The 18,709-nt window shown below is 48.7% G+C and overlaps 1 protein-coding gene across 2 annotated transcripts in view; it reads left to right on the top strand.

Moving 5' to 3' along the window:
* PPP2R2D (protein phosphatase 2 regulatory subunit Bdelta) overlaps positions 1-18,709 on the top strand; it is a 37,599-nt gene that overhangs the window by 13,572 nt on the left and 5,318 nt on the right. The window contains exons 3-7 of one of the 2 annotated variants that reach the window (XM_069460325.1): positions 8,015-8,112; positions 12,780-12,945; positions 13,347-13,465; positions 16,646-16,823; positions 18,224-18,388. In XM_069460325.1, coding sequence (XP_069316426.1) covers positions 8,015-8,112; positions 12,780-12,945; positions 13,347-13,465; positions 16,646-16,823; positions 18,224-18,388 — 726 coding nt within the window. The remainder of the gene's footprint in view (positions 1-8,014; positions 8,113-12,779; positions 12,946-13,346; positions 13,466-16,645; positions 16,824-18,223; positions 18,389-18,709) is intronic. The other variant, XM_069460326.1, reaches the window with a different exon arrangement.

Raw genomic sequence — 18,709 nt, forward strand, 5'->3', positions numbered from 1 at the left:
TTGTATCTTTGTTCTGATAACTTAGGATTGTTGGGGCTGTTTCAAGAGAGAAATGTAACACTCAGGCTAGCATAGACTTGGATTTTTTTTGGTTCTGGGGATTTTTTTTTATCTTTTATTTATTTTTTTGAGACAGAGTCTCACTCTGTTGCCCAGGCTAGAGTGCCATAGCATCAGCCTAGCTCACAGCAACCTCAGACTCCTGGGCTCAAGCGATCCTCCTGCCTCAGCCTCCCGAGTAGCTGGGACTACAGGCATGCACCACCATGCCCGGCTAATTTTTTCTATATATATTTTTAGTTGTCCATATAATTTCTTTCTATTTTTTTTAGTAGAGACAGAGTCTCACTCTTGCTCAGACTAATCTCGAACTCCTGAGCTCAAAGGATCCACCTGCCTCAGCCTCCCAGAGTGCTAGGATTACAGGCGTGAGCCACCATGCCTGGCCTTGGGAATATTTTTTAAAATAATTTAAATTTTCTTCTTTATCGTTTATTTTTTTATTTATTTATTTTTTAGAAACAAGGTCTTGCTCTGCTGCCCTGGCCGGAGTTCAGTGGCACAATCGTAGTTCTCTGTAGCTTCAAACTCCTGGGCACAAGTGATCCTCCTCCATCGGCCTCCCAGGTAGCTGAGACTACAGGTGTATAAACCACTACATCTGACCAATTAAAAAATTTTTTTTGTAGAGATGGGGTCTCTAACTTCTGACTTCAAGTGATCCTCACACCTTAATCTCCCAAAGTGCTAGGACTATAGGCGTGAGCCATGGAATATTTTTTTTAATTGTGATAAAATATACATAGCATAATATTTATTATGTTAACCATTCATAAGTGTACAGTTCAGTGGTGTTAAATGTGTTCACAGTGTTGAGTAACCATCACCACTATCTGTGCCCAAAACTTTGTACCCATTAAATAATAACTTTACCTTCTCCCCTCCTCCAACTCGTGGCAAACGCCATTCTACTTTCTGTCTCTGTGCATTTGCCTGTTCTCAGGGACCTCGTGTGAGTGGAATCATAGGGTATTTGTCCATCTGCATCTGACTTACTTCACATTACCCATGATGTTTTCAGCGTCCATCCATGTTATCGCATGTGTCAGAATTTCATTCCTTTTTATGGCAGAAATGAATTTTTTGAAGTAAGAGATGTATTTCTAACATACTTTTTTCATTTATGTTGCTTTTAGTCATTGAATGTACCTTTGAAAATTTTACTCATAATAGATGTATTCCTGAAAAGCTAGTTGGAAATTGAATTATTTGTATGCATGGAGTAAATTGACCCAGTCAAAAGGAACTTGTACAGTTTTTTCTAAAGTAAATAATTACAAAAGGGGGGGGGTGGGCCGCGGGTTATTATTGTTTGCTTAACGTTGATAAAACTTGTTTTATCATTTACCTGATAAATGTATAACTTACTTGACAATCTTACCTATTTTAGAATTTCTATAACTTAGAAATATCTGTGGGGTTCTTGCATGTGTCTTTAAATGTACTTAACTGTGTTTATTTAGCATAAGGAGGAATCTCAGGGTTGTGTGTGTTCCTGACAAATGCTAATCAAAGATGGAGCTTCAGGAAACAGTTACTGGGAGAGAAACATTAGCGGCCTTGTTTTGCTAATAAGATGGGCCATGTTTAAAGGTCATTTCCCAAAGTTTGAGATATATTCTTCCCCTTTTGATACAAATTCCCAAAATGATGTCTTTTTTTATAGTGAGGGGAAACTATCTTCTTGCTACTTTGAGTCTGAAATACCTGAAAAACATCTGTATTTGTTGTTACATGTCTAGATCTGCAACAGGGGAGGGGACCTACAAGATGAGGCTTTGCCGACCAGCAGTGAGCGCCCAGGGAGCGAATCCTCCCCTGCAGGTGTGTCCCAGAAGGTGCCGTGAGCACAGAGGCTGCTGTGCAGCACACAGGCTCCTAAGACCTCAGCAATTAGCTGGTTTCTCAGTTGCATTCTGATGAGGGCTCTGGAAGGCGTCAGAGACTCCCTTGGACTCAGCACCCCTGAGCTCAGATGTGAATGGTGGAGGCCGGGCATGGCCGGGGGGAGGGGCAGGAGGGGCGGCAGAGGGGAGAACATGGGAGGGACAGGTCCAGAAGCCACGTGAGGCCTGGAAAGCAATGGGGGAGTAAAATGAGGGGTTTGGTCCTAGCAGAGGGCAGTGAGGGTTCAAATAGCAGGATCGGATTTGTGTTTAAAATAAAAATTGCTCTGGCTGCAGTGCACAGAGGTGGACTGGAGTCAGTTTCAGGCAAGGTGTTGCTCAGCTGGAAAGTGGATTCCTGGTTTTCCACAGAGCCTGGTGTGTTGACGGTTGTGCTGCAGAGACGCTGCCCTGTGGTGGGCTTGCCTGTAGGTCAGACCGCCAAGGCTCACACAGTTCTTACTTGCTAAAACAATGTCTAAGCGTAAAATTAGGTGTGAATCGCTTAGTTGTAATTTAGGGCATTTAATGTGTTTTAGAGATAGGTTAATATGTTCAGCCAGACAGCCTTTGGATTAAGACATTTTCATTTTTCAGCATAGGGTAGGAGAAATAGCATGGAATATTCTGAATAAATCATACTTCCCTTGAAAAGAGTGGTTAAATCTTTGTTGGGCTTTAATGGCAGAGGTTAAATGTTGGTTTCCTAAATTTTGAAATCTACTAAAATTAGTTAGATAAGACTTCTGGTTATGCAATGATGTAAACGCTAATTTTCCGAACAAAACACAATAAAACATTCACCGTCTTCCTCCGCTGCAATGGTCTCCTCACCTACAGGCTTGCAGGAAGTAAAGTAGCCGTCTTGTACAGCAGGGTGACTGTCAGTGGTGACATATTCTTGAAAAATGCAAAGGGAATGGATGTTACGTGCGCTCAGCACAAAAATGAGTTGTGTGAGGTGATGCGCTTTGTTAATTAGCTAGAGTTAACCATTCTACAATGTGTATATACTTCCAGACATCATGTTATATATGTTATAACATACAATGTTATCTGTTTCTTTTAAAAAAAAAAAAAAAAGGGAAGTAAAGTAGCCAAAAAGAAAACAGAGTCCCTTTAGGTTTAAATAGAAAAATGAGGCCAGGCGTGGTGGCTCACGCCTATAGTCCTAGCACTCTGGGAGGCCAAGGTGGGAGGATCGCTCAAGGTCAGGAGTTCGAGACCAGCCTGAGCAAGAGCGAGACCCCCGTCTCTACTAAAAATAGAAATAAATTATATGGACAGCTAAAAATATATATATAGAAAAATTAGCCAAGCATGGTGGCACATGCCTGTAGTCCCAGCTACTCGGGAGGCTGAGGCAGGAGGATTGCTTGAGCCCAGGAGTTTGAGGTTGCTGTGAGCTAGGCTGACGCCACGGCACTCTAGCCCGAGCAGCAGAGTGAGACTCTGTCTCAAAAAAAAAAAAAAAAAAAAAAGAATCTTGTTAAAAACAAATTTATAGCAGATTTTTGTTATTAAAAATTTTGAAATAATTTGGTCTACTTTTAGAATATACTTGGGAAAGGTTATAAGTTGTAAGGCTTTCTTAATGACTTGATCTGTTCTTTTCTGTGGTGTACTTATTTATAACGGCTTCACTGAGACGTAACTGATGGAGCATAAAGCTCACCCTTCTAAGGATGTAGTTGGATTTTGTTTAGTAAGTTCACAGGGTTGTGCAGCCCTCAGCACTGTCTAATTATAGGACATTTCCATCGCCCCCTAGACAAACCCCTTAGCAGTCACCCCCATTTCCTCCTCACTCCACTCCCCGGCAGCCACTGATTTACTTTGTTTCTGTGGATTTGCCTATTCTTGACATTTCATATAAATGAAGTCACATAGTAGGTGGCCTTTTATGTCTGGCTACGTCCAGCCAGCACGGTGTGCTCAGGGCTCATCCTGTCGTACCGTGGACGGGCGCTTCGTTCCTTTCTTGGATGGGTAACATTCCATCGTGTGGATGTGAGCCACATTGTGTTTATTCCTGCACGGGCGGTGCCCTCGGGTCCTGCAGGCTGCAGGCTCCTGCCCCAGGGCCGTCTTCACCGTTCTTTGGAAGTCAGATCCCTGATCTTCCACTCTCTCAGTTTTTTTTTCATTTTGCCAAGTAGCATCTCCCAGTGGTTTCCTGAGAGAGTTTGTTTTGTCTCTGTGCATGTTTGAGAACATTCTTACTCCTCCCTCAAACTCGATTGGACATTTATCTAGGTACAGAACTCCAAGTTAATTTTTTCTCAGAATTTTGAGAGTGGTTGATACTCTGCCCATCGTTTTTCCTGCAACCTTTGTGATGCCATCTGAATCCCTTCCTTTTGTATGTGACCTGCTGGTTTTCTCTGGAAATTTTTGGAATCTCCTTTTTAACCCTTTGTGGTTAGATTTCCTGGGCCTGGGCCTGCTGGCTGGTTCCGCTGGCGGGCAGTGGGCCTTCCAGCCTGGGGACCGTGCACCGCGGCCCAACGGGACGCTCGCCTTAGCTCTTGGGTCCTTGTTCCTCCGTTTTCTCTGTTCTTTCCCATCTTGTCCGCTGGTGACGGGCACCAGAGCCCATCTCGTCCTTCCTCCCTGTTGTCTGCTCTGTTTTGCTTCCCTTTGGAAGAGGTCTTGAGGGTTTGTTGTTGTTGCTGTGTGAATTTCAGGTTGAGCTTCTCTTCCTTTGTCCTTCCTAGTAGTGTACCCATGGGCTGGCCTGCGATGGGGTAGACCCGCGGGAGCCTGCGTCCTGCCCCGTCACCCCCGGGGCTTGCCGCTGTGGCACGTGGGGCACAGTGCAGCACCTGTCCCCTCTGCATCAGGAGGGATGACAGTAGCCCGGCGTCCTGGGGCTGCTGGGAAGCTTACCTGGGTTGGTGCAGGGATCGGGCCTGCTGAGAACAGCACCCGGCTCCTCAGCCAGTACATCCCAGCATGGGGATGTCATGACTCATTAGCTGTCAGCTCCCTGGGGACGTTAATTGTCATTTCTCAGACACTGTTGACCTACTGTCTTTCCTCGGGTTCCTCCTTTGTTCTGGTGACTTCTCTGAGCAGAGGGCTTTCCAGCAGGAGGGCTTCACTGTGGTTGGTCATGTCTTTGAGGACCCCAGATGTTTGAATATGGAGGTCCTTCCTCCCGGGCTGTGGCGTTTCGGGGAGGAGTGCTGGGGTGGTGGGTGCGCTGCAGCCCGGGACAGAGTTTGGGAAGTGAAAGATGGGATGGCACGGGTGGGGACCCAGCAGCTCAGACTTCCCGCGTCCCTGTGCCAGCTCCTTGCTGGCTGCGCCGAAGCCGCCTCACACAGATGCGTTTCCAGTTTCCTTCTGACCCCTGGGGGAGCGGGAAGGAGACCCCTGGGGGAGCGAGAAGGAGACCCCTGGGGGAGCGGGAAGGAGACCCCTGGGGGAGTGGGAAGGAAAGGAGATAAGCCCTCCCCCCCATCCCTGGGAAGTCTGAGGGGGCCTCTCGACGGTGCTCTAACCTTGTCGCACCGGCTGTCTGCATCGGCCACATGACCCCCTGTAGCAGAGAGCCTCGGCAAGTGGTGTGGCCACCACAGTGGAGCCTCTGGCCGAGACAGGCCTGGTGCCACGTGGCCATACCAGGCTGTGCTGTGGGCGGGGATCCCCCTGCCCCAGCAGAAAGATGGAGGCAGAATTGAGTCCTTGTGAAGTTCATGGTAGTTTCAAAGTACTCGGCTTGGCACCTCCGTGCCAGATTTGTACTTTTATGGTCAGTCTGGATCTTACAGTAATGGCCATCAGATTCAGTTGACGTTGATAATTTAAATTTTGTTGGTTTTGTAATTTTGTTGGCTTTTAGTTTGTACTTTTATTTTGGTTTTAGAGCTTATCTAAGCTCTACAGAGTGTATTTCTTTCTTTTCTTTTCTTTTTTTTTTTTTGAGACAGAGCCTCGCTCTGTTGCCCGGGCTAGAGTGCCGTGGCATCAGCCTCGCTCACAGCAACCTCAGCCTCCTGGGCTCAAGCAATCCTCCTGCCTCAGCCTCCAGAGTAGCTGGGACCACAGACATGTGCCACCATACCCGGCCAATTTTTTCTGTATATTTTTAGTTGTCCATATAATTTCTTTCTATTTTTCAGTAGAGATGGGGTCTCACTCTTGCTCAGGCTGGTCTCGAACTCCTGACCTCAAGCGATCCTCCCGCCTCGACCTCCCAGAGTGCTAGGATTACAGGCGTGAGCCACCGCGCCCGGCCCACAGAGTGTATTTCTAATTTTAGGTTCATACATATTTACGTAGCTTAATGAAAATTATTTCTTAGCACTGGCAGTTACGGGAGTTTCTCTTTTAAATGATTAGTTCATTTTAATTGAGTTTGAAAACCACTGACAGAGCTAGAATACCACTAATTGTATAATATTGTACATTCTTTGGGTATAAATGACATCGATTTTGTCTCTTTTAATCCAATACAGAATACTTTAGTTTCATTTAAGCCAATTAGGTTATTTTGAGTACTATAGAGTGACACTTCTAATAAGAAGCAGCCTAATCCTTTTTCCAAGTCTAACTAAAGATTTTTTGAAAGAAGGAAATTCCAGGCCGTGGGTTCTGTTCGGGTGGAGCTTGCGAGCAGCCCGGTGCCAGGAGAGCTTGTTCCGCACGTGCCGATGGAGTCATTGTCAACGACTGTGACCAAAACATCTGTGCAGACCTTTAAGAATTGCGTTCTAGTGTGGCCACTTTTGGGGGAGTTCTTCAAGGAGCTTCAACTTTGGGGTCCATTTCTTGTTGGTAGACAAATTGTTTACAGTAGCCATTTAGCAGTTTCTGTCTTTAAAAACTTCCAGCTTCAATGATGCTGTGGGCCTTGGGTGTGCAGCGTGATCACTCTGCGAGGTGCCCTTCGAGTTGGTGCCCACCAGGGGGTGGGTCTGTAGTGACCCCGCCATGCCCGAGACTTGCTGGCACTGCTGACTAAGGCGAAGGCTCCGGTCGTGTTAGGACAAGCTCCGGCCAGCCCCTCAGGGACTGTGCCCATGCCGTGCCCTCCTTGGGTCAGCACACAACCAGCTGGGCTACAGGGAAGCCAGCTTCCTCCAGCTGCATCGTGGAACCTTTTCTTAACAATATAAAATCTTTGTCCAAGTCACAGACCTGGATATTTTTCTTGATTTATTAACTTCTATCATAAATCCAGATGCGTTCCCTTGAAACCAAAGGGCTAGCCTCAGCGTACCTAAGGACTTTTCAGTGCTTAGTTTTGTTGTTTTTGTTCCCTGTGGTCTTTACCTCCAGTGAGCTGGTGTCCAGGTATCTTTGTGTTAAGGTGTCAGAAATCTCAAGTTTCTTGCTAACAGTTGTCTCACTTGGTAACAATGTCGTTATCAATGGGAGTAACTTTATCCAGACAACAAAATGGAAGTTGTATATAAAATATATATATTTATACATATATATATATATATATATATTTTTTTTTTTTTTTTTTTTTCTTTTTTAAGAGACAGGGTCTCACCATGTAACCCAGGCTGGATTCAAACTCCTGGGCGCAAAAGATCCTCCTGCCTCAGCCTCCTGAGTAGCTGGGACCACAGGCACACAACCACACCCAGCTCTAAAATACTATTTTGTGCAGAAGCCAACAAAAGTTATTGCATAGAATATTAAAACATTATTATGTAAGAATCAGATTTATTTTAAAAGTTAACATTAGGTATGCATTATAAAATCAGGCAACATTCTTCTAGGACCAATTTTTTTCTCTTTTTTCTTTTAAAAATTAATTTTCTAAATGTCTACACTTTATCCTTATATGAGCACAGCCCAGTCTAGATAAGCCCTGGAGCGTCAGGGCACCAGGCACTGGCTCAGTGGAGTAAATCTCCGTGTGCTGGTAGATTCTCTACACCAGAACCAACAGGTGGCAACTTGGTAGTTACAGGTTTGCCACAGAAATGTTGCTTTATTTGGGGAGAAAGTTTTATATGTGTTTTTCTTTTGATCCTTTTAAATTGATATTCATTGTAACTCCTCCCAAAAACATAATCTGGTAAATTGCCTCTGTATTTTATTGACAGCTGACATCATTTCAACCGTTGAATTTAATTACTCTGGAGATCTTCTTGCAACAGGCGACAAGGGCGGCAGAGTTGTTATTTTTCAGCGGGAACAAGAGGTCAGTAATTTACAATCCACAAACCAAATGAAATAATTCATCCTTTCTCATATCACTTTGAAGGAAGGAAGCAAAATCAATTTCTTAGTGTCTGATTCCATTTAGGTCCAGTTGTACCACATTAACCAGGCAGAGTCTTCTTTCAGGGACATCTCAGGGACGAGTGAGAAGGTCTGTGCCTCAGCTCTGGCCTTTCCGCTCCCTGAGGTCTCCGGGGCCTTCCTCTTCAGAGTAGGGGGGAGTCCTTGCCCTGCCCCCGGGTTCCAGTGAGGAACAGCTGGAGGCTGTAGGGCGCTGGTGTTCTGAATTTGTTTGCCTCCCTTCGGTAATTACTGAAGTGGCTCCCAGAGCACTTCTTGCAGGGAATTCTTCCCCCACCCCAACCCAGGGAGAGGGGAGAGGTGAGCGGCACTCCCAAGGCTTCCCCTGTCCCTAGGGGAAGGAGCCCACAGATGACTGTCACTCTTGAGCACCGGCTCGTAGGTCATTTCTTTTGGAGGGGGTCGGTTCTTTCTCAGTTATGCATAAGAGAGTGGGCAATAGAGCCAGTCCTTGCCAACCCAACACCCCTGCTTATTTCTGGCGAGCCTGCTCGGAGTTCGTAACGAGTGATGAGGCAAGTACCATCTGTGAAGGCCAGGGTGCCGGGCGAGGGCAGCCAGGCCTGGGGCTCCGTCACGGATCTGTCTTGTTTTTCCCTAACAAATTGTAATACGGTCCTGCGTTCTTCCTCTCTCTGCATTTCCTAGCAGATTGAGGGGCAGCTGCTTTTTCATCTCCAAATTGTAGACTCTAAATTTTGCAGTAAAACTCTGGTTCAGAGGCCAGCAGGCCCTTGTCCCCGTCCATGTAGACCTCCTGTGCACAGCAAGTGCTGGCCCTTCCCTGAGAGCAGGGTGTGAGGGCTCTGGGGGGCCGTCCCTGGGCCCCTGGGGAAGACTGATGGGGTGGGGTGCTGGTGGACCTCGCCATCGAAACACGCCTGTGGCAGCTCCATCTTGATCATGTCCATGTAAGCAGAGTGTTGTTTGTTGTTGTTTGTTTGTGGTTTTTTTTTTTTTTTTTGAGACAGGGTCTTGCTCTGTCGCCCTGGCTGGAGTGCAGTGGCACGGTTACAGCCCACTACGACCTCTAGCTCCTGGGCTCAAGCGATCCTCCCACCTCGGCCTCCCAAAGTGCTAGGATTGCAGGCATGAGCCACCACACCTGGCCTAAAGAGTTTTTAAAATCCTATTTTCTCTGATTTGGGATGGTGAGAAATTCTTTTGTGAACAGTATTTATTATATATTATCATTGATCTTTCTATGTCCTCACAGATAATTGGATACATTTATAATTTTGCATTCTTATCCCAGAGGTAGAATATCACACAATGCTACTTCTTAAGAACCATATATCTTACTTTTCTCAACAGAAGTAAAAATAGGTGGTATTGTTTAAATATTACTTTCAGCAGAAAGAATATTTAACAAATTGCTGAGCCATAGCTGTCTTAAATTGAAGACTTCACTTTGAGCTCCGTGAAAATGTTGGGCATTGTGGTGATACCTATGGAAGATACTCGTCCCTTGCCCTAGCAGGTCTTAGGATAAAAGTGAAATTTTTCTTGGTTTTTTGGATCATTGCTTAAACCTTAAAATACTAGTCCCAAATATAAAATAGACTATGATAAAAGTCAAGCACCTTGTTCTAAACTATGTTGGGTATGATAGAGTTTTCAGTGTTTATTTAGGATGTATTCATTCGTTACATGAAATGACAGATTTATATGAGAATAGGTCCTTAAAGTTTAAATGTATTAAACCTGGTCACTTGCAACTTGATAAGCCCCCAGGCAATTTTTTTTTTTCTTCATATTTTGGTTAACAGAAGAGGGGCTTTCATAGTCTACTTTTTGAATATGCTACTGGTTGCTCTGCATGTGTCTCGCCGCGGACTTGGATTTCCCGTGTGGGTAGGGGTGTGAGCGCGCATTCTCAGCCGCGGCTGGAGAGGCTGTTGGCGCTGCAGCAGCACCAGGAAGCGGGAGCTGCTGCCAGTCCAGCCACCGCAGCTCTGCCAGGCTGCGCCCGGGTTTCGGGGGCTTCACGGGGCGAACAGGTGCAGCGCCTGCCTCAGAGGAGTGGCCGCTCGCTGGGCGGCGGAACGTGCAGGACGTGAGGTTAAGGAGTTAGGTCCGTAGAGATGCCTTGGAAAGTTCCGGCTGTGCAGAAGACAGGAGATAGGAAGCATAGTTAGCAGTGTGATTTTTCGAGCTTTTCCAGTTTTGAGTGGCAGGAACCCTCTGTCCATGTTAAGTTTTAAAGGGAGACCCGGTTGTACAACTAAGGCAAACAGAGCCCCGCGACCCCTGCCCCTCCGACCTTGGCTCTGTGATCTGATCTGCGCTGGAACCCCAAAGACCTGCCCCCACCCCACCCCACCCCCGGGCACAGAATCAGGTCTGTTTGAAAGTTCGTCCAGTGAAATTAGAAGTCGGCATGTCCAGGAACAGAGCGAGCTTCCCGTCTGCCCTGCCCTGTTTGCTGCCCTGCCCCCAGGGGCTCGGGTGGCGGCTTCCCTCAGAATCCCTCTCCCGAGGTAGGGCAGCGCCATGAGACCCCGGGGTGTTGGAGAACGCAGGGGGCGACTGGGGGTTTGGGGGTCTGGAGGGGAGCTGGGAGCAGTTAGTGGAGGGAGACGAGCCTACAGCGTGGAGACTGTCCGGCTCGTGGGGACAGTGGCCTGGGCGGTACAGGCAGCACTGTGACTTGGGCATTTGACTCAGTTGTTTATATTCTGCTCTTCTTTCTTGCTGGAGGAATGTCTTAGGCATCGGACTAACTTGACGCTACAGACTTTTCTTTGTAAATAATTCAGTTTCGTTTTTCTCCCTTTCGAGTTAGGTCTTTTGGACAGTGTACTGTGCCCTTGTGTGGAAGGGAGTGGGGTGGTCAGGAGGTGGCACAGTTTAGATGGCATCAGCACCACACCACACACTCGGGGAACTCAGGAGCAAAGGGCTTCAGGCTCCTGCCACTGAACTCTTACTTTCAAGGAATGTACAACACATAAAAATGTAACGCAGGCCGGGCGTGGTGGCACATGCCTAGTGCCAGCTACTCGGGAGGCTGAGGAAGGAGGATCACTTGAGCCCAGGAGTTTGAGGCTGCAGTGAGCTGTGATGAGGCCAGTGCACGCTACCCTGGGCGACAGAGCAAGACCCTGTCTTTAAAAAAAAAAAAAAAAAAAAAAATTTTAATGCAGTGGAGAGATATGAGTAGTTTTTTGGGATGTCTTCTCATGATATTTGATCCTAATTCAGAAATACAAGGAAGCATCTATCTAGACATAAAGGTTTGTTTAGTTCAGTTTCCTTGGCATACATAGTAAAGTGCTGAAAACGTAAGATTTTATGCTGGGCACAGTAGCTCACCCCTATAGTCCTAGCACTTTGGCAGCCAAGGCGGGAGGATCACTTGAGGCCACAGTTCGAGGCCAGCCTAGGCAATATAGTGAGACCCCATCTCTACAAAAAAAATTGTAAAATAATTAGCTGGGTGTGGTGGGGCACACCTGTAGTCCCAGCTGCTTGGGAGACTGTTGCAGGAGGATCCTGAGCCCAGGAGCTGAGGCTGCCGTGAGCTGTGGTCGCACCGTGCACTCCAGCCTGGGCCACAGAGCGAGTCTCTTAAAAAAAATTGTAACATTTTAGGTATTGATTATAGAGCAAGCGTTAGACAAAGTACTGGTATTCTTAGTTTTTAATTATGAAATACCTAATACTTCATAGAAATTTTCATTGCAGACATACAGAAGATTCTGGAGATTAACAGGTGCCCCTTGTGAAAGGAGAGTGGCACGCAGACGGAGCTCGCGTCGCGCCCTCCCTGTTTCACGCGGCGACTTCCTCCCCGTCTTGTTTATCCTCCGTCTGCCTTCCCAGATTGCCCGTTGTTTTGACGATGGCGTATGTCTTCCCAAGCATGTTTTTCTGCTTGTACTGTGACACGGGGACTTGCTGTCTCAGCAGTGCCGTGCTCTGGTGTCGCCGTGCAGCCAACCTCTGCTGCAGCGCGGTGGGTCTGCGTGCTCACTTGTTCCGCAGCAGTCCTGGCGCGGCCCTGTGGCTGTTTCCCGTCCCCTCTGGCTGGCGTGTGTGCGGTGGGGTTGGCCACTGCAGGGCTGGGGCAGCCACGTCGCTGCGGGTGGCCCCTCGCGGGCCTGTGCCGGCTCTTCTCCAGATTGGGCCCCTCAGACGCTGTGTCTCCAGGGCCGGAGCGCCGATGTCGCCGCCTCCGCAGGCCACCCGGCCCCTTTCGCAGCTGCCCCCTCTGCCAGGCGGTGCGAGGACGGCCAGGGCCCGCCTGTGCACGTGAGCTTGGCTGTGCCAGTGGCACTGTGCTCACCACGTCGGGACACATTGGCAGGCCCCACCCTAGAGTGGGAGGATACCTAGAAGTGGAGTAGCAGGGCTGGGAGATGGGCCTTCATTTTTGCTTTTTTCCCAGTATGTTAAACTGAGTTTCATCTGTTTGAGGTTTTTTATTTTTTGAGCCAGGTTTTGTTTTTTTTTTTTTTTTACTTTTAAGAATGCGTGTGGTCATTTGATACTCAGATTGATAGTCGTAAAATTTCCTCTGCGCTGTGCTTTGTTCATTAAAACACCTGTCATGTTTCCTTGCAGAACAAAAGCTGCCCGCATTCTAGGGGAGAATATAATGTTTACAGTACCTTTCAAAGTCATGAACCAGAGTTTGACTATTTGAAAAGTTTAGAAATTGAGGAAAAAATTAATAAAATTCGGTGGTTACCACAACAGAATGCTGCTCATTTTCTACTCTCTACAAATGGTAAGAATTGCTTTTTAAGTAACTATTTAATTTAATTTTTTATTTTTAATTTTCTGTGTGTATGGCTTCCTTTTTATTTTAACCCATTCTGGATGTTATTTCTGCTTTAAACTTTGAGGGGAGGGTAAACTATTACCTAGGGTAGCAAGTGATACATTGAAAATTCAAACTGTGCAACAAAAACCCCACATGCACCCCCAGAATTACATTACTCTGTGTGTGTTTCCACATCGTTGTTTATTGTGCAGAGCAAAATGTTCACCTGGAAATATTCATGTCCAAAGACCGCATAGCTTGTACACCCACTTAGGGCCACACAGTTTTCTAATATACTACACAAATAATAGTGATGAATGTTATGGTTTTTCTTTTAATATGGAGAATGGGGTTTTTGTTTTCAGATAAAACTATAAAATTATGGAAAATAAGTGAACGGGATAAAAGAGCAGAAGGTTATAACTTGAAGGATGAAGATGGACGACTTCGAGATCCATTTAGAATCACAGCACTGCGGGTACACGTTGCCTTTTCTTTAAACTGTCCAGTACTTTTAAGAAATTAATCAGGAAAGATGCTTTTAAAATCTGCTCCTTAGAGAATGCTGCTAAGTGAAATAACGTGTGATCTGCCTTCTTGATTCGTGAATGTTGTTTGTAATAATAATCATTTCTGCATCCGTGTGTGTAAAGCAGGGGTTTCTCGTATTTTCACAAAGGCAGAGAGCTACACATTAGCCTCAGAAAATACAGCAATACTAAGGGGAAAATGCACATTTAATTCTGCAACAGAAATCTTTCTGAATGCAGCAAGCACCCTTCACTCTGGAGGTTCGGAACAGCACCTGGGCAGGTTGAGGTTCAGGCAGAATTCAGAGCACTTCCCAGGTGACATAGCACACGTTGCAAGTTGACAGATGAACTGTGGACCACCAAGGTTCAGTAGTGGTGGTCTTTGTGGAGTTTCCTGAGTCAGTTTAGGAGAGGCAGGCGCTTCAGAATGCTTTGCCTTTCAGCCCGTGAGCATTGTTACTCATTTTTAATTATTAAATTTTTCAGCCCTGGCTGGGCGCAGTGGCTCACACCTATAATCCAGCACTTTGGGAGGCTGAGGCAGGAGGATCACTTGAGGCCAGGAGTGCGAGACCAGCCTGGGAAAACATAGACCCCATCTTTACAAAAAGTAAAAGTAGCTGGTTGTGGTGGCGCGTGCCCCTACTCCCAGCTACTGAGGAGGCTGAGATAGGAGGATCCCTGGAGCCCAGGAGCTGGAGGCTGCAGTGAGCTATGATGGCGCCACTGCACTCCAGCCTGGGTGACAGAGCGAGACCCTGTCTCTACAAAAAATATTTAAAATTCTTCCCTCTCTTTTTGGTACCCTTAGTGCAGTGAATGAAATGAGCACGTTTCATCAATTCTAATACCTAGATTTTTTCCACATTTTAGCATCTGTGAAATTACGTAAAACTTAAAATCTCGTTGTCTCATAATTGACCTGGTGGTACACACCCCTGATGGTGTCTTAAATCATGTTCAGCACTCTGGGCTCGGTGAGACGCCAGAGAGCCCCACGGGCAAGGCTGCGGGCGGCACAGCACCTTGTGCACGGGTGTCCCTGGAAGAAAACCCCACCGTGTCCCAGGGAGTGCTGCTAGTGTGTTTGGAAACAGTTGTTTATCAAGCCAAGCACGGGTGGGTGAGCACAGGCCAAAGTGTAGCAGCTGAGGATGCTGCAGGGTCACAGAAGCCTCTCCCGGTGCCTGCCCCGCACAGGTGGCCTGGGGGTTCGCGCTGGACCCAGCATGCGCCTGGTCTGTTCTGATACCATTTCCTGAGCGCTGCCGTGTGGGGTGCAGTAGGGCGAGTGTTGCCCGGGAGGAGTGGCCGCCTCAGACCTCTTGTGTTGCTGTTGCCACATCTCCGGTGAGCTCATTGGAGCCGAGAGACGCTGTGTCGTTTGCCCAGATCCAGTTCATAGCACCCTAATTTGATCCGAGATGTTTTGATCCAAAATTTGGTGATTTCTAAGACACGGTGCTGCTGCTTCTGCACCTGTGCATTGGTGACAGTCACGCTAGTTCTGCAGTTCCCAACAGGGGGGGTGCTGGTGCCAGACCGAGGTGCAATAAACAGGTGAGACCTCGGGTGCCTCAGGCGTGCGCTCTCTCCCACGGCCAGCCCTCCCACCCGAGTGCATGCGCACGCCATGCACATGCCACGCACACGCCCCCGTCTCCGGAACCCGGGTTCCTCCCAATCAGACCCTTCCGACACCCCATGAGCTTACGTGCTCACTTTGGAAAACTTGTTCCTTATTAGGCTCAATCCTGGCTTTATTCAAGGCTGCGTTTATAGGCTTAGCCTAAATAAAACCCATGTAACGAGGGCCAGAGTGAAGGCGCGCGCAAGCACTGGCGTGTGGGGGAGCGGTCGCAGGCCCGGTGATTCTGAACCTTGACTTAGGTCTGCATTTGAGTTCTTGCCTCTCTGAAAGGTCAGAATGGGCCATTAATTTATCTGAACTTAACTGGGTAGGAGTTAGAAAGTTTGCTATTTAGATTTTTTTTCTTTTAAATCATTTTAGTGTCAGAAAAAGGTTATGATGAAAAGAAGAACTCTCTGTTGTCAGTCTCCAGCTGCCATGTGTTGGCGCGCTGTGGCGGGCGTGACGTTCTTGCTCTGCAGAAGCCAGGGCCGTGGCTAGCTCGAGCTGGGCCAAAGTGCGAGAAGAAGTCGCCGTGCACGCTCCCCGCTCATTGTCACAGAACTCGGCCAGAGAGGACTCAGCTGGGAGAGTTCTTCCTCCCTTTCGAGGCTCTCCCTTTTGGTTTCTGATAACAGAAACAACAAAGAGAATGCTGTTATCTTTTAATTTGAGAGCTTATGCTTTTCATGCAGCTGGACAGTAGACGCAGGCCTTTGTCCTTCTTTTCACATAATGACGTTTCCTCACAGCTGGCCTCTTACCTCTGCATCTGGCCCAGGTGCCCTCCAGCCAGCACCCTCTCCACCGTCTCCATCGCGGCGTAGACGGCTGGTCCCTGGGGAGCCTCCCTGACCACAGAGATTTGGGGGGGGGGGCACCTTGTACTTGTTTTTTTAACCTTTAACGAAGTATAGTATATAACACATATCCAAAAACGCACCCACCCTGTAAGTGGCCGGCTCGGTGAGTGTTCACAGACTGGACACGCCATGAAGCCAGCACCAGGTGGAGAAATGGCGCCCAGGGCCCTGCCGTCCCCAGGGCCCTGCCTGCTCTGCCCAGCCTGCACCTGTCGGGGGTGCACGGTTCTGTGCGGAGAAGCAGACACTAGTCAGGGGAGAGAAGGTCTGTGCCTCCAGCTACAAGGAGAGGGGACAAAGAGGGGGTCTCCACTGCGCCTCCCAGGAGGACTGGGCTGTGGCCGTGGGGGACACGCAGGGAGGGAAGCTGTGCCCTTTGGCCCCAGCACCTGGGGCAGCCTCTCAGGTGCCGGCTCCTCCTCTGCAGCAGGAAGCAAGGAGGAAGGACTTGCAACAGACAGTATCCACGCTGTGGCCTGTTTCACAGCTCTGTTAGCTCGCTATTGGCGGTACTGTCGCCACAAAATTATCACTTAACTATGAATGTAGATTTGTCCCTTCTTGTTGTCTACTATAACTGTTCTGGTTTAATCTCTTGTGATCCTTGTTTTGAATTCCTATTTCCTTCCATTTTCTAGGTCCCAATATTGAAGCCCATGGACCTTATGGTAGAAGCAAGTCCACGACGAATTTTTGCAAATGCTCACACGTATCATATAAATTCCATTTCGGTAAATAGTGATCATGAAACGTATCTCTCTGCAGATGACCTGAGAATTAACCTATGGCATTTAGAAATCACAGACAGAAGCTTCAGTATCCTTCGGCGTTTTCCCTGGGGGGCTCTTCACGTAGGTCGTACCCACGTGCGTTATCCTCCTCCGTCTCAGAGTAAATATTTTAAAGTAGCTTTGAAATACAGTTTGCTGCACAGTGGCTTGTGATGCAAGTTTTCTGTGATTTAAAGCGTTTGTCCCTGAGAGTTTAACTTTTTTCTGCCTTTGGGAAAAGTTGTCTGTATAATGGAAATTACCTGAAGTCCACTGCCTGCCTGGTTTAATCAAAGGCAGTTTTAAATAGGGTATATTTTTAAAAATCAATATTGCTTTTTTCCCCCCCTAAATTTGCTAATGAAATTGAAGATACTGGGTTAAATGAGAACGACCCCTGGTTACCAGCCCGAGACGCGGCTGTTTGTGGAAGGACCGTGCAGCCTTCTGTGGCCCTGCGGGGTCTGCAGTCCCGGTCCCCTCACAGAGCTGCTTTCTAGCCCGGCCTCAGTCCTGCTCTGCCTGCTGTCGCCCGCCTGTGCCTCGTGCTTCTTGCCTTCCTGCCTCACTGTCCAGATGCTGCCCAGCTGTGCCTTGTGGGCTCGGAGCTGCTCAGCCCCCCACCCACACCCCCACCCCCGAGCCTCCTGGAGGTCTTGGGTCCTTGCTCTCGGAGCAGCTCTCTGGCACTCAGCCCTGTGGACTCCAGTAGCCTCAGCTTCCTGGACTCTCAGCTCTGTCTCAGCTCACCTGGGTTCCCCTCCCTCGCGGGGCTAGACACGCCCCAGCCCGCAAGCTGGGCGGCAGTGGGGTCACCTGTGTGTCTGCAGGCCCCCCGGGGCCAGTGACGAGCTTCAGTCTCCCACGGTTCGCTGATCTCAGCTGTGGCAGCTGGAAGGGTAAAACCGGGCCCTGCTGCTCCTATCAGCCCGCAGCTGAACTCTGCCCTTCCCTGTCTTTGCAGTTGGATGTTTTCTGTATGTGGCCGCCTCCTTTGCTGGCGTTGCTCTGACTGCTCCGAGCGAGCTCTGACGTCAGTGCTTGGCATAGCACACGCTTGGCGTCTGGCAGTGTTGTTCCTGTGTCTGGGATTACATAGAGGAGGACGGGATTTGGCGAGGGTGGCGGCGCTTTTCTCATTTATGTTGAATAGCGTCACGTTCGTGCTGTCTTGCTAGTGGGGGTGTTCTGTAGGGGTGGAGCAGTGACAGGATGGAAGCCGTGCTCGCGTCTGTGGCGCTGCCCCCAGCCAGGCGCGTGCCTGGAGTCTGATTAGCGTGCCGTCTCAGTCCGCTTACCGGCTGCTCCCTTGGAGCCCAGCGCGTCTAATCGGCCTTTACCTCATCGCTCAACCCCCCGCATGGATTGTCCCACGTCGCATTTCATGTGCCTGAACGTGGGCCAGTTAAAAACGGCTGCGCGCCGGGCCTTAACCTGCGCTTGCAGACATCGTCGACATTAAGCCGGCGAACATGGAGGAGCTGACGGAGGTGATCACGGCGGCGGAGTTCCACCCGCACCAGTGCAACGTGCTGGTCTACAGCAGCAGCAAGGGCACCGTGCGGCTGTGCGACATGCGCTCCTCCGCCCTGTGCGACAGGCACTCCAAGTGTAAGTGCCCAGCGCCTTCCGGACCCCTCCCTCGGATCCTTGTGCTTTCCAGACACTGACCCGCGGTGTCTTCCTGTTCCCCATAGACCTGGCGAGCGTAGGGCGCCCCGCCTTTGCCGGATACGCCCCAGTGTGGCTGTGTCCACAGTGGCACTCGGTCCCGCTCCCGCAGGCTCAGCAGTGTCGGGCCGTGGTCTGGTGCCAGCGGGTCTGCGTCTCCCAGAGCCTCATCAGAGGGCGTCGGCACCGAGACCAGCCAGGAACCGTTTTTGCCTCCAGCTTTGTCATGAGGACCTGGGCTAAGGCCGCTAGTACGTGTTT

Source organism: Eulemur rufifrons, chromosome 28 (genome assembly GCF_041146395.1).
Source record: "Eulemur rufifrons isolate Redbay chromosome 28, OSU_ERuf_1, whole genome shotgun sequence".
Lineage (NCBI taxonomy): Eukaryota > Metazoa > Chordata > Mammalia > Primates > Lemuridae > Eulemur > Eulemur rufifrons.